The sequence below is a fragment of the Capra hircus genome, chromosome 1 (assembly GCF_001704415.2).
Source record: "Capra hircus breed San Clemente chromosome 1, ASM170441v1, whole genome shotgun sequence".
Taxonomy (NCBI): domain Eukaryota; kingdom Metazoa; phylum Chordata; class Mammalia; order Artiodactyla; family Bovidae; genus Capra; species Capra hircus.
Window position 1 is genome coordinate 70,969,179 of NC_030808.1, and position 18,076 is coordinate 70,987,254.

General features: G+C 34.4%; 1 protein-coding gene across 1 annotated transcript in view; it reads left to right on the top strand.

Moving 5' to 3' along the window:
* PIGX (phosphatidylinositol glycan anchor biosynthesis class X) overlaps window positions 1-16,035 on the top strand; it is a 27,643-nt gene extending 11,608 nt beyond the window's left edge. The window contains exons 4-7 of the mRNA XM_013963551.2: window positions 1,294-1,435; window positions 11,503-11,716; window positions 13,282-13,382; window positions 14,447-16,035. Of these exons, the coding sequence (XP_013819005.2) occupies window positions 1,294-1,435; window positions 11,503-11,716; window positions 13,282-13,382; window positions 14,447-14,590 (601 nt within the window). The 3' untranslated portion in view covers window positions 14,591-16,035. The remainder of the gene's footprint in view (window positions 1-1,293; window positions 1,436-11,502; window positions 11,717-13,281; window positions 13,383-14,446) is intronic.

Consider the following 18,076-nt stretch of genomic DNA (forward strand, 5'->3'; position numbering starts at 1 on the left):
GCTTTAGGGCTTACAATTTTAACTTATCACAGACTACCTTCAGATAATACTGTTTCATACCATGAATAATGCATGAATCTTATAGCAGAATAGTTCATTTCTTTCTCCTCCCCTTTATGCTATTCTTGCCATATGTTAATTAACTTTATGCTTTTTTGCTTATGTTATAAACCTGCCATATATTGTTGGGTTACTTTTGCTCTGATCAGTCATATTTTTTTTACACTATTATTTATTTTAATTGTGGTAAAATACCTGTAACATAAAATATGCTGTCCTAACTGTTTTAAATTGTACACTTTAGAGGCATTAAGGATATTCCCATTGTTGTGTTACCGTTATTACTAACTATCCATAGACTGCTCTTCATCTTACAAAACTGAAATCTCTACCTCTTAACAGTAACTCCTCATCCCCATCCCCCAACCACCTGCCCCTGGTAACCGCCATTCCACTTTTTATCTCAGTGGGATCTCTGCTGAACTCTTTGGTTTCTATCCTTTGGTTGGTAGAATGCAGTGTCTTTGTGAAATTTCAGAATTTCTTATCTTTCAGTTCCTTGGTAATTCCTTGTCCAGTCTTGTGGAGTTACATATTACTCATGTTTATTTTAGTATTCAATAAAAATTCAAGGGGACTCCAATTCAGACTTCTAGAATTCTTTGTACAAAGATACTTCCTCTCTGGAACATAGTGCTGTGACTTCTAGCTGCTTAAGCCTCCCTTATCTTCTATCCCTGTTTTCTCAGTTAAGCAAAACCACCATGCTTGGGACCTCCTTCTCTGCACTTGGTCCAAAGTAAGCCTCCAGAGAGAAAGCTGAGACAATTCTACATTTATGTTTATAATCTGTTTTAGATTAATACTTGTAGTGTGGTATGAGGTAGAGGTCACAGTTCAGTTTTTTCTATGTAGGTACACAGTTGTTTCAGCACTGTTTGTTGAAAAGATAATCTTTACCCCATCAAATTATATTGGCACCTTTATTTTTAAAAAGTGTGTGTCTGTTTCTGGACTTCATCCTTTCCCATTGATGTTTGTCTGTTTTCACCCTAATGTGATGCTGCGACTATGACATGAATTTATGAAAGATCTAATGAGTGATTCTGATGTGATATAAATATTTCATTTGACTTTATGATCTTCTTTTGAAAAACTAATTTGAAATATAATATTTGTACTAATTTAAATATAAGCTTGTTATATTATGTTAGCTTGTTTAAAAATTGAATGAATTCTTAAGAAAAAAAAAATTGAATGAAGATATTTACTTAAAACATACTTGTCTTACAGAGACCTGTTAACAAAAGTGAAATTTGGAGAAAGCATTGAGGACTTGCAGACCTGCCGACTCTTAATTAAACAGTACATCCCAACAGGACTCTTTGTGGATCCGTATGAGTTGGCTTCATTACGAGAGAGAAACATAACAGAGGTACTACTGTTAGAGGGTTTTTTTGAGAGGGAAATTATTGTAGGAATATTGTAATTGGGTTAAGAAAAAAAAGACAAGATGATATTGTAGTTATTTTTTAATTCATTTTGTTAAGTGTATATAAAAGATAGGATGGGAGTATTCTTTAAAAAGTGAGTGAAATTTGTCATACTTGTCTGTAATAAGTCAGCTAAAATGACATTTATATTAAAGCTTGTCTTTGAAAAGATTAGTGGTTAATAAATACTGCTTCAACAACAACTTTGTTAAAATTTGACATATACCCCAACATATATGTGGGGTACATATATATATGTATAATTTGGGTATGGGAGGAAAGAAAACAAATATTTATTGGATATCTATATAACAGGTATTTTTTTTAAGGAAGCAAGATAAAATTAAGCATTATAAGAAAGATTATGTCCCACACCCTTTACATAGATTAATCTTTAGAGCATCCTTGGAAAGATTCCATTTTCTAGATAAGGAAACAGGCACAAAGGGTCCAAATAACTTATCCCAGATCACATAGGTAAATGGAAAAGCCAAGAAATGAATCCAGGATTGTCTAATTGCAAAGTTGTTGTTCTTTTGGGAAATGAATCTTACTCCTTAGTTAAGAGTTTGCGGAACTTTGATAAGAATCACCAGGGGGTATTTTTGGTGCAGATTATTGTCTTTCTGAGAAAGCTTAATTCAGCAAATCATATGGATCCCCAAATCTGTTAATGACTGAAGTGATTGGAAAACTGTTTTAGTTCATTCTATATATGAATTTGAAAATGACAAAATACATTTGGATACACTTGGAGTCATTTAGAATGGTGGTTTATTTCTAATTGTGGTTTAGTCTAATTTCTTCACCTGTTTTATTTACATTTGGTTTTGAGTAGGTAATTATATCCTCATGGTTTATAATTCAGGAAATATAAAAAGTGTACAATGCTAAACTTTCACCTATTTTAACCCCTAGTTATCATTTCTTCCTATTTCTGTTTTTGTGTCTGTATGGCAGTTTAGGTACACATGTTCACATATATGGCAGTTTAGATTCATATGTGGGAAGATTCCTTTTTTTTTTTTTTTTTTGTTTCTTTTTTTCACTGAGCATGAAGTCTATTTTTTTTTAATTTTTTAAATTTTAAAATATTTAATTCTTACATGCGTTCCCATACATGAGCCCCCCTCCCATGAGCATGAATTCTAAATGAGGCTTTTTAATTTTTACACAATATGTTTTGGGAATTCCCTGGCAGTACAGTGGTTAGGACTCCACACTTTCACTGCCAAGGGCCCAGGTTCAGTCCCTGGTCTGGGAATTAAGATTCTGCAAGCTGAATGGTACAGCTGAAAAAAAAGTACATTTCAAATTTAAATACAGTTCTTGGCTTGTACTGACATGGATTGGAATCATATTTAAGTTTACTTAATAAAATGATCTACCATGTTTTAAGAAAGTGGAAATTTTATGTATAGATACCCCAAAAGAGGTCACATGCCTACATACCCATACCTGTGGTTGGGATGAGATAGGGGTGTGTGCAGGTTGACTATAATGAGAAAATAAGGTGGGTAAAGGGTCCCATTATAGATTGTTGACAGCTTTATCTTGATTTTCTGCTTCCTAATTCTCTAATATGTAATTACAAATCTTTTATGTGAATTTACTTTTTCATTTTGGAAGCTTCTAGAAAAATAGATGTCTCGTTTGTATAATTAGAAGTTGATTTCCTGATATATTAGATGCTATTTCCTTCTGCCTAGCTGAGTTGAGACTGTGGCCCCAATTCTTTGTGCAAAGAAACTTTGTCATGAGATATGTTATTATTTGGTGAATTTAACTAGATAGAAGAGAATTTATACATAGGGAATGATTGATGCTTATATATCTTGACTCTATTAGATAAGACAAAATTTTTGACTGTATGGATGATATGGCAACAAAATGTTTTTTTTTTTTTAACAAAATGTTTTTTAAAAGAGTTTATAGCTTCTGAACAATTTGAAAATAAAAACAAGTCTTAACTAGTTTCATTGTAGATTTTTAATCAAAATCTCTCACATTCTTTGGAAATGGCATAATATTAGATTGAAACATAAGAAATTGATATTTTATAGGTCAAAATGGAAGTGTTTTTGAAATTGCAGGTTTCACTCAGTCAAAATGTGTTAGGACTTCTGCCTTGGCCAAGTTGAAGAACAGGGAACACATTTGCTTTCTGCTTGAAACATCCAAGAAGTAGACAAAATATAAGAAAGAATGGAAAAAATAATTGAATATCAAGCAGTAAAATCTTAGAGATGAGAAATAAATAAGCTTAGCCCTTTAGTTGTCCTAGTTTATTACATGAGAGTTCAGACTGTAGTATAGGGAGGGTGAACCTAAGCAGAGCCTAGTGGACTTCTTGAGTTAAGGAGATAAAGGTAAGATTTGGGAAAGACCAAAGTCACTAAAAGTGCTTTCCAGGTGACACTCGTGGTAAAGAACCCGCCTGCCAATGCAGGAGACGTAAGAGATGCAGGTTTGATCCCTGGGTTGGGCAGATTCCCTGGAGGACGGTATGGCATGGCAACCCACTCCAGTATTCTTGTCTGGAGAATCCTATGAACAGTCCATAGGGTCACACAGAGTCAGATATGACTGAAGTGACTTAGCATGCATGCACACAGTGTTACTAGAATTCACAAACAGTGTATCAGAGAAGAGAGAACTACATAGAGACAAATTCCAGAGATCCACAGAGATTCCCCTGAATGCATAGTTGAGTATTAATTAATGCATGCATGTGAGGAAACTGCTTGATGCTGGGAAAAGAACTATATGAAAAGATTAGAGGTAGTAGTGTCTCACACAGGTCTGGTTGTGGTACTTGTTCCCACCAACCAGACTGAGAAAATCCTTGTAATTCATTAGGCTTTGGATAGAGTAAACAGAAGAACTCAGTAGTGGGGAATACTAAGCCCTGGAATGAACATTATTTCAGTCCTACCTAAACAAATTTCAAAACCAAGACCTTGCAAAAATCAAACAGTTGCAAATAACCTTACAGCATTACAAAGAAAGCTCAAGAATATTTATAGGAATGCAGAACTATCTAGTATCCAACAGGATCAAAATGTCTTGACTCTAGTAAAAGTTTTGCAAGGATGCAAGGATGTGGGAAAATATGACTTGTAATGAGGAGGTAAATGATTCAGTCAATGCTGATCATAGCTGTATTCCTTATGTTCAGAAAGGTAAATAGAGAAATGGAAGATACTTGAAAGGACAGTTGACCTTTTAAAAATTAAGACTGCAAGTATGAGATGGAAAATATTCTGGGTGGAATTAATGGCAGATCAATGCAGAAGAAAAGATTAATGAACTTGAAATCATAGCAATAGAAACTACCAAAAATATAAAACAGATAAAGAAAAGAAATGTAAAAAGTGAGTAGAACATTAGTGAGTTGTGGAACAACTTCATGTGACCTACCATAAGTCTAATTGGGTTATTTCTAAGAGATACCTGCGTCCTCACTTTCATTACAGTATTATTTACAATAGCCAGGATATGGAAGCAACCTAGGCATCCATCAATAGGTGAATGGCCAAGAAAATGTGAGATATATATTTCTGAAACTGAGATGTGTATAAATATGTATATATTTGCATGTATTTGTGTATATATGTGTATATACACATGTATATGTATACCCATACACAGAGACACACAGAATGGAATGTTATGCAAACATTAAAAAAAAAAAGAAGAAATTCTGCCATTTTGCAACAAAACACATGAACTTTGAAAGTGTTATGCTAGGTAAAATAAATCAAAGAAAGACAAATACTGTATGATCTCACTTATATGGGGAATATAAGAAAAACTGAACTCATAAAGAGAGAGTAGATTGGTCATTGCCAGGGGTGAGAATGTAGGAGAAATGGGTGAAGGTAGTCAGAAAGTACAAACTTCTAGTTATAAGATGAGTTAAGTTCTGAAAATCTAGTGTATAGCCTGGTGACTATAGTTAACAAACTGTATTGCTAAGAGAGTATACCTTAAATGTTCTCACCAGGCACACACACTGAAAGGTAACTATGTGAGGTGATGGACATTTTAACTAATGTTATTATGGTAATTATTTTTCAAAATATACATATATCAGATCTTCATGTTATATACCTTAAACCTATACAATGTTATATGTCATATCTCAATAAAACTGAGCAGGGGAGGTGTAATAGAAATCCCCAAGGAGAGATGAAACAGATGGAGATGGAAAAAAATATTTGAAGAAATAATGGCTGAGAAAATTTCAAATTTGATGGAAACTACAAACCCACATATCTACAATGCTCAAGTGCAAGAAATATGAAAGAAACCATATCAAGGTACAAGATAATAAAATTGTTTAAAACAATGATAATGAGAAAATCGTAAAAGCATCAAGATGAAAAAAAAAACACATAAAATACAGAGGACCAAAGGTAAGAATAACAGCAGATTTCTTGTCAAAAATAATGCAAACAAGAAAATGGAGCATCAGCATATTTAAAATATAGAAAGAAAAAAAACCCTGTGAATTTAGAACTCTTTATATAGTGAAAATGCCTTTCAAGGTAAAGGTGAAATAAAGACTTTTTCAGACATAAAGGTTGAAAGAATTCATCACCATCAGACCTCCAATACCAGAAACGTTAGAAGAGATCCTTCAGGCAGAAGGAAAGTGATACCAGATGAAATCTGTATCTACACCAAGGAAAGAAGAACACTTGAAATGATAACTACATGCATAAAAATAAGATTTTTATCCATATTATGTAAATTTTCCCAAGATAATTGACAAAAATAACAACAATGTAGTGTAGCATCCATACCAGGTCTAAGAATAAAATATATGATAGCACTATCACAAGGTTGAGAGGTGAAAAACAAAATACACTTTAGTAAGGTTGTTACACTAAATGTAAGGTAGTTTAATGTCACTTGGAAGTAGACTGATACAGTAAAGATCTTTACTATAAACCCTGAAGTAACTGCAAAAATAACAGAGTTGTAGTTAATATGCCAGCACAGCAGATTAAATGGAACTATAAAAAAATTCAGTGTATTGGAGAGAAGGCAGAGAAAGAACATAAAGGGAACAAAAGATAAAGATACAGAGAACAAAATGAATTAAACTTAACCATATTAATAATCATATTAAATGTAAATGTCTAAATATCTCCATTAAAAGGCGGAGATTTTCAGATTGGATGAGAAATCAAGACCTAACTGTATATTGCATATAAGAAATGAACTTTAACTTTTAAAACAAAAGATAAGACATGCTCACACTGATCAAAGGAAAGCTGATGTGGTTATATTAATATTAGGCAAAGGGATTCAAGAGCAGAGATTGTCACAAGTGCTAAAGACTATCACTGTTTTAATAAAGGGATCAACTAATCAGCAGGAAATAATAATTCTAAACATTTATGTCACTAATAACAGATTCAAAATGCAAATAAAAATTGGTAGAACTGTAAGGTGGAATAGATGAATCCACACTTATAGTTGGAGATTTCAGTACCCTTCTCTCAATAATTGATGTAATAAGTAGACAGAAAGTTGGTAAGGATATGAAAGACTGGAACAAAACTATGAACCAACTCCCTGATCTAATTGGCATTTACTGACCATTCCACCCAACAACAGTGGAATACATGTTCTTTATAAGTATACATGCAGTATTTTTCAAGATAGATCATTCTAGGCTATAAAACAAGCCTCAATAAATTTAGAATTCAAGTCTTAAAAGAATATTCTTGACTGCAAATGAACTAAATTAGAAATAAAGAACAGAAAAATCTTTAGAAAATCTTCAAATATTTGGAAACTAATTAACACACTTCTAAGTAATCCATGGGTCAAAAGAAGAAATCAGACGGGAAATAAAGTATTTTGAACTGAATGAAAATGAAAATATAACATACCAGAACTAATGGGATACTGCTAAAGCTGTGTTTAGAGGGAAATTTGTAGCACTAAAATGCATATTTATTTTGAAAGAAGATCTCAGTTAACGTTTTCAGCTAAGCCTCTTTAATCTGTGATGAACACGTGAAACCACAGTAGAAGGATGGAAATAATGAAGGTCACAGAAGAAATTAATGAACTAGAAAACAGACACACACAGTAGGGAAAGCTGGTGAAACCGAAAACTTGTAGTTTAAGATGGATAAAATTGATAAACTCTTCAGCCAGACTGATTAGAAAAAAATGGGTACTGTTAGAATTAACATCCCGGGGCTTCCCTGATGGTACTGTGGTTAAGAATCTACCTGCCAATGCAGAGGACACGGATTCAGTCCTAGTCCAGGAAGATCCCACATGCCTCAGAGCAGCTAACCCCGTGCATCCCAGCTACTGAAGCTTGAGCTCTAGAGCCCCCAAGCTGCAACAAGAAGCCTCCACAACGATAAGCCCACTTACTGCAACAAAGAGTAGCCACCACTCTCCGCAACAAGAGAAAACTAGCACACAGCAATGAAGACAGTGTGACCAAAAATAAAAATACATAAATAAGTAATTAAAAAGAATTAACATCCCAGTGTCAGAAAAGTATTGTTATACATTTCATTTTTCTAGTTTTACAATTTTAGATTGTATAAATTATTCAAAGATACCAGTTACTGCATCTTAATTGGGAAATGTTTTAGATTTTTTTGTTGTTTTGAATTTTTTTGATAGAGCTCTGGTCTAGGGGAGAAAGTTCTGTTCAGTGTTACAGTTATGGTACAAAGATTTTATTGCTTAATTCATTTAACTTTGCTAAGGTGGTTTTTGATATGTGTGGTTTAGTGTTGTCATGAAAAAGTGTAGGTCGGTGGCTGTTACCCAGTGGGTCTGAGCTGCAGCATGAGGACTCTTGGTTGCAGCATGTTCCACAACCAGGGATCCAGTTCCTTGACCAGGGATCGAACCTGGCCCCCTGCATTCAGAGCACAGAGTCTTAGCCACTGGACCACCAGGGAAGTCCCTAAGGCTGATTTTTGAGATTCAGATACCCAGAATAAAAGTTTTTGAACCATCACCAAAAAACCCTTTGACTAATAGAGCCCTCTCTGAAGCCCAAAATGCCATTTAAAATATTCTTAGTTTTGCAGAAGTTTCCGTATTTTTATTTCTATGGAATATAAACAGTAAACAAAAACTCATTAATTAGAGAAGCTGAAGATCATAATTCCATCATAAATTCTAAATAGCACTATCAAGAATATACTTTGTGTTAGTTCTACTTATTGTACTTAATTTTCAACTAGATAAATATTGGCTGTCTTATTTCACCTAACTGAATAGGGCAATCTCTTTGACCTGGCTTTGAATCTTGTCTCCTCTTCTTACTAGCTACTATATTGTTTATCCACCCTGATACTTTGTTTACACATTTAGATAACAGGCCTGAAACAGTGGAAACAGGGTCAGACTTTATTTTGGGGGGCTCCAAAATCACTGCAGATGGTGACTGCAGTCATGAAGTTAAAAGACGCTTACTCCTTGGAAGAAAAGTTGTGACCAACCTAGATAGTATATTCAAAAGCAGAGACATCACTTTGCCAACTAAGGTCCGTCTAGTCAAGGCTATGGTTTTTCCAGTAGCCATGTGTGGATGTGAGAGTTGGACTGTGAAGAAGGCTGAGCACCGAAGAATTGATGCTTTTGAACTGTGGTGTTGGAGAAGACTCTTGAGAGTCCCTTGGACTGCAAGGAGATCCAACCAGTCCATTCTGAAGGAGGTCAGCCCTGGGATTTCTTTGGAAGGAATGATGCTAAAGCTGAAACTCCAGTACTTTGGCCACCTCATGCGAAGAGTTGACTCATTGGAAAAGACTCTGATGCTGGGAGGGATTGGGGGCAGGAGGAGAAGGGTACGACCGAGGATGAGATGGCTGGATGGCATCACGACTCGATGGACGTGAGTCTGAGTGAACTCCGGGAGTTGGTGATGGACAGGGAGGCCTGGCATGCTGCGATTCATGGGGTCGCAAAGAGTCGGACACGACTGAGCGACTGAACTGAACTGAGCTAAAGAGTTCCTACCTGTAGCGATCTTATGGAAATTAAAGAAGCGAATGTATATAAACCACTGAGCTTAACTGGTACTCAAAGAAAGTTACCTTTATTATTACTGGGTCATTCTATACATCTTTGTTGACAAGATAGAAAATATGTGTTATTTTGATTTATATCTAGTTGTATGCAAAGAGAATGCATTGATAAACTTCTAGCAGAAGGTCTCTAGTAAAAGTTCTTAGGGATTTGCTGTTGTAATCTTCTTGGTCAACATTTTTATACTTAGATAAAAATACAGAAGATATAGTTATCCAGTTCGTAAATGTTACATAAATGGTTGACAGATTGGGATTTCAGTTAAATCTCAACAGCCTAGAAAAAAATGGACAATAGCCAAAAAGATGACTATACAACATAAAGAGTGAACACTAACTTAAACTATAGACTGTAGTTAATAATAATGTATCAGTATTGGCTTAATGAATTGTAACAAATGTACCAAACTGATTTTAATAATAGAGAAAACTGTGATTGTGTTTGGTTTTTCTGTACCTAAAATTGCTCTAAAAAATGAAGTCTATTAGTTTTTAAAAATTGTATATATATATGTCACACTGAAATTAGGCTGCTAAAAAGTTAATGCAATTTTTAAACCTAGAAACTAGAAAAAAATGTAACTTTTGCTAAAGAAGATAGTATTGCTACTATATTCTCTGAGTATTTCAAAAGGCAACTGATAGGATGAATGGTTTGGAAAACCATGTCTTGAGAGACCAAGAAAACTGTACATATTTCTTTGGGGAGGAGAAAACATATAGAGAAGGGTGGTTGCCTTCTAAGTTATGAGGGACCCTTAGTAAAACAAATAACATATTTTTTGCAAATATTGCAAGCATGGACAGTTGGTGAATTGTTATGGGTCAGAGAATCAAGTTTCTACTAAGAAAAAGGGAATAAATCTAATAGCACATTAAATGAGATGACTTAAAATAATGAACTTCCTTCCAATCATTGAAAGCATTAAAACAGTAGCTGGATATTTGAAAAATACTCTCATTGGAACAGTGGTTTAAACTGATCACTTCTCAAGTTCCTTATGAGTCATAAGATTATAATTCTTTGACCTTTGCTAGTAAGTTCTATTACTCCTGTGATGAACAGGGAAGAAACAACATGTGAAAATACAGCACTTGATGTCATTGTCAAACAGAAGAATTAGGATGCCAGCTCTGGTGGGTAGAAATTAATGCTGTTTTTTCCTCCTTATGTAAGTGAATCTGAAGAAAAGTTGCATGTGTGTATGCATACACATGCACACATATTATGTATATAATATTCATATGCGTGTGTGTGTGTGTGGTTTTATAAATAAATATGTATATATGGATACATTTACAATGTAAGACTGATTTCTGCCACGTGTGCATTTTTACTTTTGGCATAAAACACTTATTTTAAAATGTTTTCTTACCATATTATTTTTTAAAAGAATCATTACCATTTTTTCCATTAACTCTTTGTATCCAAAAAAGAGTGCTGACTTTGCTTTGACTTCCTGCCCGCAGTGCTCTATCTTACTCGCTACCATCTTACTTGCTTCTTTGAAGAACAGGAAATTACCAGAGTGATACCTATCATTTTAACCCAATACTGGGTTAGGTGTTTTTATCATAGTTATCATGCTAATTGAATAATGCTGTATTTATTCCTGAGTTTCTTTTCTTGGTACCTGTTTTGTTACCAAAGCAAAGGTTATAAGGAAATTACATAGAAATTTTTATTATGAGGAAATTTCACACCTCAGAGTATAATTTCTTCAGTTTACTTTTAGTAAGCTTCTATTAAACACAGATCACAGCTTGTGTTTTCTACTTAAAACTGAGGATGGAAGAGGAATGAAAATTGTTTATAAGGGGTGGTGTGTTTGACATTTTTGTTCATCTATATAGCAGTCTTCTGGTTTTGTTTTTTACATCTTCCTCATTCATTTCTTCTGGACTAATATTTGTATTCTTTTTAACAGGCAGTGATGGTTTCAGAAAATTTTAATATAGAGGCTCCCAACTATTTGTCCAAGGAATCTGAAGTTCTCATTTATGCTAGACAAGATTCACAGTGCATTGATTGTTTCCAAGCTTTTTTGCCTGTGCACTATCGCTATCATCGGCCACATATTAAAGATGGAGAAACTTTTATTGTGGTCCATAACCCTGATTTATTGATGTATTGTGACCAAGGTAAGGGTTACAAATCTTTCTGGAGAGTTGAAAATAAGAGTAAAGGTATGGTGGTAAGTCAAGGACAGTGATAACAAAGTCATGTTTCTTTTTTCTTTCTGTTAAACTTTTTGATTGTAAAATAAAGCACTGATATAGGAAAACTTCACAAGTATATAGTTTAGTGAATTATTAGAGGGGAAATAGCCATGTAACTACCATCCAGGTCAAGAAGCAACTTTGCCAGTCGGCATAGCAGCAGCCCCACCGGTCCTGTCCCAATCTCCTTTCCTGTAAGAGTTACCCACTCTCCTGACTTTTAATCACTTCCTTATGTTTCTTAACTTTCATCACTCAAGTGGGCATTCTTAGACATGATAGCTTAGTCTTGCCCATTAAGAAAATGTTATTTCTGTTAAGTCTATTAATTACAGATTTCTCCTCTATTTCATTCTTTAAAGAAAATTTTATCTGTTGAAGAACCAGAGTCATTTGAGACCCTGTCATTGTTGAGGTTTGGATGACTGTACTCATTAGTTCATCTGACTTCTTCATTGCTTGGAAATTGGTAGCTAGCTTGAGAGGTGTGATCAGATTCAGGTTTGATTCTTTTGGTAAGACTGTAGGTGGTGCTGTGCTGTTTTATGAGTGGGCATATAATGCATGGTGTGTTTCTTTTTTTCAGCCATTGATGCCTCTGCTGCTCTGTTTCTTCATACTGATATTGCAGGATTGCATACTGATATTGTAGCTGTTCGTGCTTTGTGTCCACTTGCATGTATTTTAGGGATACTTTATCACCTAGTTTTGTTGTAAAAGTTGTCTACGAGTTATTGGTTTTGTGTAGAATTGTTCTCCTTTTATGTGTGGATTTCAGCAAATTAAAAAACTGCTCTCATCATTTTCAGTCTTCCTAGAATCAAAACTTTAGGAAATCCCTTTCAGATTTTGGTTCTTTGTATCTCCAAATTTGGGCTGATTAAAATGTTTACGGAATTCAGTAGCACTGTGACTAAAGACTGACAGGAAGTTTTAAATCACACATTTGCTGTCATCATCTGTTTCATGATGAGATAAGTCAAAAAGTATTCAACTTGTTAACTTTGTTCATCTAACCTAGTTTACTGTTTCTTTTAATGGTTACCTTTTACTTACCCTAAATAAAGTTTGGAAAAGTGCCCCCTCCCAAGAGAGCATTTGGGGTTCTGGAATTGTTCATTTTTTTTGGTCTGAGAGTTCTTTCCATGGCTGTGTTTTGTCTATGGAAATTTATCTGGTTATAGGTTTATGATCTGTTCATTTTTCTGAGATATGTTATACTTCAAGAAAAGTTTGAGTTAAAAAAAATGGCCCCTGGTGTAGTGGGATTTGTTAAGAAGTCATGCTCAACTTCTTCACAGTCTTTGTAATTTTATAATTTTCTAGGCATCCACTTAGAACAGGCTGTTAAAATAAAACAACACATGATAACACATGTACATTGTGTATTAAAATGTTTGAATAATCATATCCCAACATGAAAGACTGACTTGGCTTCTAGTCCAGATACAGGTTTTCTGATATGATTTTCTACCACTTTTTCTCAGAGTTTCCAGTCTTGAAATGCTGGGCTCAGTCAAAGGTGACAGCTCCTTGTGCCTTGAACAGTAAGGATATCTGCCAATGGAACAATATGAAATATAAATCAGTAAGTTAATATTTTGGGGAAGGAAATGGCAAACTACTCCAGTATTCTTGCCTGGAGAATCCCATGGATAGAGGAGCCTGGTGGGGTACAGTCCATGGGGTTGCAAAGTTTTGGACACAACTGAGTGACTAAACAGCAGCAACAAAGTTAATATTTTATGTTGTTTTAGGTCATGCGTCCTCATACAAAACTCCTTCTATAATGTTTCTGCCACATTTAAGGGATGATAATTTTATATTCTACCATACGAAGGTGTTTTATATTTGTTTTTAATGTTGTTTCTTTGTTACTGTTGGCAGTAGTCATAGAATCATTTAATTTGCAGGCATGGAGATTGAGAGTTAGTCCCATGCCTCATCGATCCAAGGCTAAGTGTAGTTGATGTGCTTTTTAAAAGTGTGAAATGGCAAAAAAAGTGGTGTGTCCATCTGATTTTATTTAATCAGTAAAACTTCACTATATTTAGAACTTTTTATTAATTTTTAAGCAACAAAATGAATTAGTTAACTTCTTTATATTACATAGAACAAGTGAACAAGGAAAAGTAAAACTGTAAAGTTATATCATTTCAACTGTAAGTTTCTAGACAGTAATATTGTTATTATAAATCTAAATCTAGGCTGATGCAGGCCATTTTTAGAGTTTTAACCTCCCAACTTATTTTCAGTTATTAAATTGAGTAAGTATTGGTAGCTCATTAACACTGTCTTGGTCAGAAGTAGAGACACAGATGTAGAGAATGGGTGTATGGATACCAGGAGTGAGTATTAGAAAGGGTGGGATGAATTGGGAGATTGGGATTGACATATATACACTACTATGTATAAAACATAACTAATGAGGGCCTCTTGCATAGCACAGGGAACTTAATGAGTCTGATTCTGTTATATTAACTGAAATGTTGAATCTAAAAGAATCCATCAGGTAGTGTTACATGTAGTGTAGCAATGGTGAAAGGTATTTAAAAGGAAAACGAGAAAGTTAAGTTAAAAATCAAAGAAGTAATGGTTTCATCTTAGGAGGCTGATCTTAAATGTATCTAACTTCTCTGTCTCTCTCCCAAGGTATACAAGAATCTGACTCTACAAGTTCCAGTGGGGCTGACCATACATACCTCTTTAGTGTGTTCTGTAACTCTGCTCATTTCCATCCTGTGTTCTACTTGGATCCTTGTGGCTGTTTTCAAATATGGCCATTTTTCCCTATGAATTTTATGCAGTTAAATACTTTCCATAAACCTGAATAAGACCAAATCATTTGTGACCAGAAGTATTCTTCTAAAATTATGTCATTACTTTTGCCTTTTGTCTTTATTTATGGCTAATATTATATTTACTAGAGGAAATTCTGGATCATTCTCAACTAATTTCAAAATTCAGTGCTCTATTGTGTAGACCTCTAATAATCCTCAAGCATCAGGGGCCAATACAGGAAACTTAATTCTGTTAAATTAATATTATTTATGAGAAGTGACTTAATCTTCATTTGGATTATAAATAAGTACTTTATTAGAGACAAATTATTGCTAAAAATTGGGAAAATTGTTATGAATAAGACTAATTTGGATGAGAGTTTATTTAAATGTTAGTTTTATAAGAATATTAATTTGTGCAGTTTCAAAGAAAATCATTAAAGTAGGACTTCTAAGAATATCAAAATTGATTATTCCTTGAAGCTTTTCCATTCTCTTTTTATAATACTGCTTTTGAATATATAAATTGGCAAAGGATTGATGGAGTTAAGTACTAATATTAAAAAGTATATTTTACTAAGTTGTATAGTTACAAAAGTTTTTGAATCTTCAGGTGATTTTTTTAAGAACAAAAGGTCTTGGTTTATTGTTTTTCTTTGGAAAAATTATAAAATAAAGCAAACACGTAAGCTAATTAAGAAATAAAAGGGCAAGCATCTTCCAGAACAGAAACCAGAAAACTAGGGTATGTTTTGTATAGCATAATGGGATATGATATACTTTATATATGCTATCACTGGTTAATTTCCTAAAACACTCTGGTATTTTTTAATGGGAATAAATATTTTCTAATTTGCCATGTTAACATGTTTTCCAGGTATTTTTTTCTCAGTGGGATTAATATAGTGGCATTTAAATAGAATTATATTAGTTAAAATTCAGTACCATTAACACCATTTTGGAATATGGTTAGTCAGGTGGGAAAACCTGGTACTTTTTAACCTCTTAAGTGTGTTTCTATGTATGTGCATGTATGTAATAGTCATTTTCTTTTGCACATCAAAGCCAAGTTCCTCAGTATCTAAATGTTTTCATTTCAGTTAATATTTGAAATGGTGGCTTGGGATATGATTCAGCCATTTTTTCATTTATATGGGTATTCAGAAGTGTAACGAAAGTGTGAATGTGAGTGAAGATACTTTAATATGAGTTTTTTTGCCTGATAAATGCTGGCAGATGATATCACTTTGATGCAACAGAGCAATTTGAAATCTTTATATTGTCTTCTTTGGATTACTTAAAAAGTGACAATTACTTTACTTTTTAAATCAGCTTATCAAAGAAAACAGGTACTATTCTCCTGGTCATTGTGTTCCAGTATTGTTCCACTTGTATGATGTATTTTCTTAAAGTATCATGTAATGTTCTCTGGATGAAAATAACAAAGATTACCTCAGCTAAGTGTGGTCGGGGGGTAGAGATTGTTTTTTGTGTGTGTGCCTTTCAGCCACTCTAGTAGGAACTTAGATTATTTAGTTAGATCTAATGGAGGATAGTACATTCATGACTTGGAAAGTGAGATTTATTTCTGCTGTAATGATTTCAGAATGTAATGAGTTTAAGGATTATTCTAGTCAAATAGTCTATTCATCTCATCTTCAGTTCAGTTCAGTTCAGTTGCTCAGTTGTGTCTGACTCTTTGCAACCCCATGAATCGCAGCACACCAGGCCTCCCTGTCCATCACCAACTCCCGGAGTTCACTCAGATTCACGTCCATTGAGTCAGTGATGCCATCCAGCTGTCTCATCCTCTGTCGTCCCCTTCTCCTCCTGCCCCCAATCCCTCCCAACGTCAAAGTCTTTTCCAGTGAGTCAACTCTTCGCATGAGGTGGCCAAAGAACTGCTCATCTATATTTATGATTGATGCTGATTGATATGATGTGAAGATAAAGAATGTCCGCAGGTGAAGTGACTAACACCTATCTGTGCATGCATGCTCGGTGTCCCACTCATTGCGACCCCATGGAACCTGCCAGGCTCCACTGTCCATGGGATTTCCCAGGCAAAGAATACTGGAGTGAGTTGCCATTTCCTTCTCCAGGGGATCTTCCTGACCCAGAGATTGAACCCAAGTTTCCTGCATCTCCTGCCTTGGCAGGCAGGTTCTTTACCACTGTGTCACCTGGGAAGCCCCACACCTATCTCTATTATCCATCAAATTTATATACTACCGGCAGGTAGTTGAATATAAGATTTGGTAGGCTGTGAGAGAGTGAAATAATATAGAGGATTGTCCTAGTCCATGATATGTTGGTAGGTTTAACTATCTGTCTGATTTCTTGCACCTTACTTCTGGGATTACTTCCTCCTGAAGTGTATCTTTTTAAGATGTCCTTTTAGTAGGTCTCTCTGGTTTGTAACATTTCTGTGGTTTGTGATATCTCTGTTTTTGCTTGATGATATATTTATTTCACCCTCACTTTTGTTACTAAGAGTTTAACGAGGTATGTGCTTCTAAGTTCAGTTACTTTCTTTAGGTAGTTTGAAAATATTTTTCCATTGTCAGATGGCACACATTGTTGCAGTTGCGAAATCTATGCTAAATTTAATAGTTGTTTCTTTGCAGGGGATGTCTTTTCTTTCTGGGTTCTTTATCTTTGGTATTCTGCAGTTTCACTTTGATGTGTTTGAGATTTCCTTTACTTATCCTGTTTGGGATTCACTTTGCTTCCTGAATCTGAAGGGTCTTATCTTTGATCAATTCTGGAAAATTCTAAGCCATTATCTTATCATATACTGCTGCTTTTTGTTTTTTCGCTTTTTCTCATTATGCATACGGTATAGCCCCACAATCTATCCCCATGTCTCTCAACTTTCCTTTCATATTTCCTTTCTCTTTGTGTTGCTATCAGTAATTTCTTTAGATCTGTCTTCCAGTTTATTAATTCTCTCTTTAACAGTGTGCAATGTACTATTTAATCCAAACATTGGCTTTGGTTTTAGTTATATTTTTTATTTCTAGATGTTTTACTTGACTCCTTTTCAAAGTTGCTTGGTGATTTTTTATAATATCTTGTTTCTTGCTCCTGTCTTACTTTGCTTAATCATTTTAATAAATTTATGTTATATTCAGTAATAAATGATTTCAAAATCTAAACTTCATGAGCTTCATTATTCTCTTTGTGGTTTCTGCTGATTCATTCCTGACTTATTTTCTCAGATGTATTGTAGTTTTATTTTGGGTGTTCATGTATACCTTTTCATAGCCTGTTTATCTGTGGAAATCCTTTCAGTCCTGTGTTGAGAGTGACCCTGTGCAATAAGGATATGTATTTGTTTCTTCTAGACCTCCAAGTGTTACCAGCCTGGGAGACTTACTTGACTTGAGGTTTCCTGGACAGTGTAGGTACTATAAATTTGAACTTTCAGACCTATGTGAGTGAAAATTTGTGGTTATGAATTCTAAAGGGAAAGTTTTTTTCCCCTTGATGCCAAAATCCA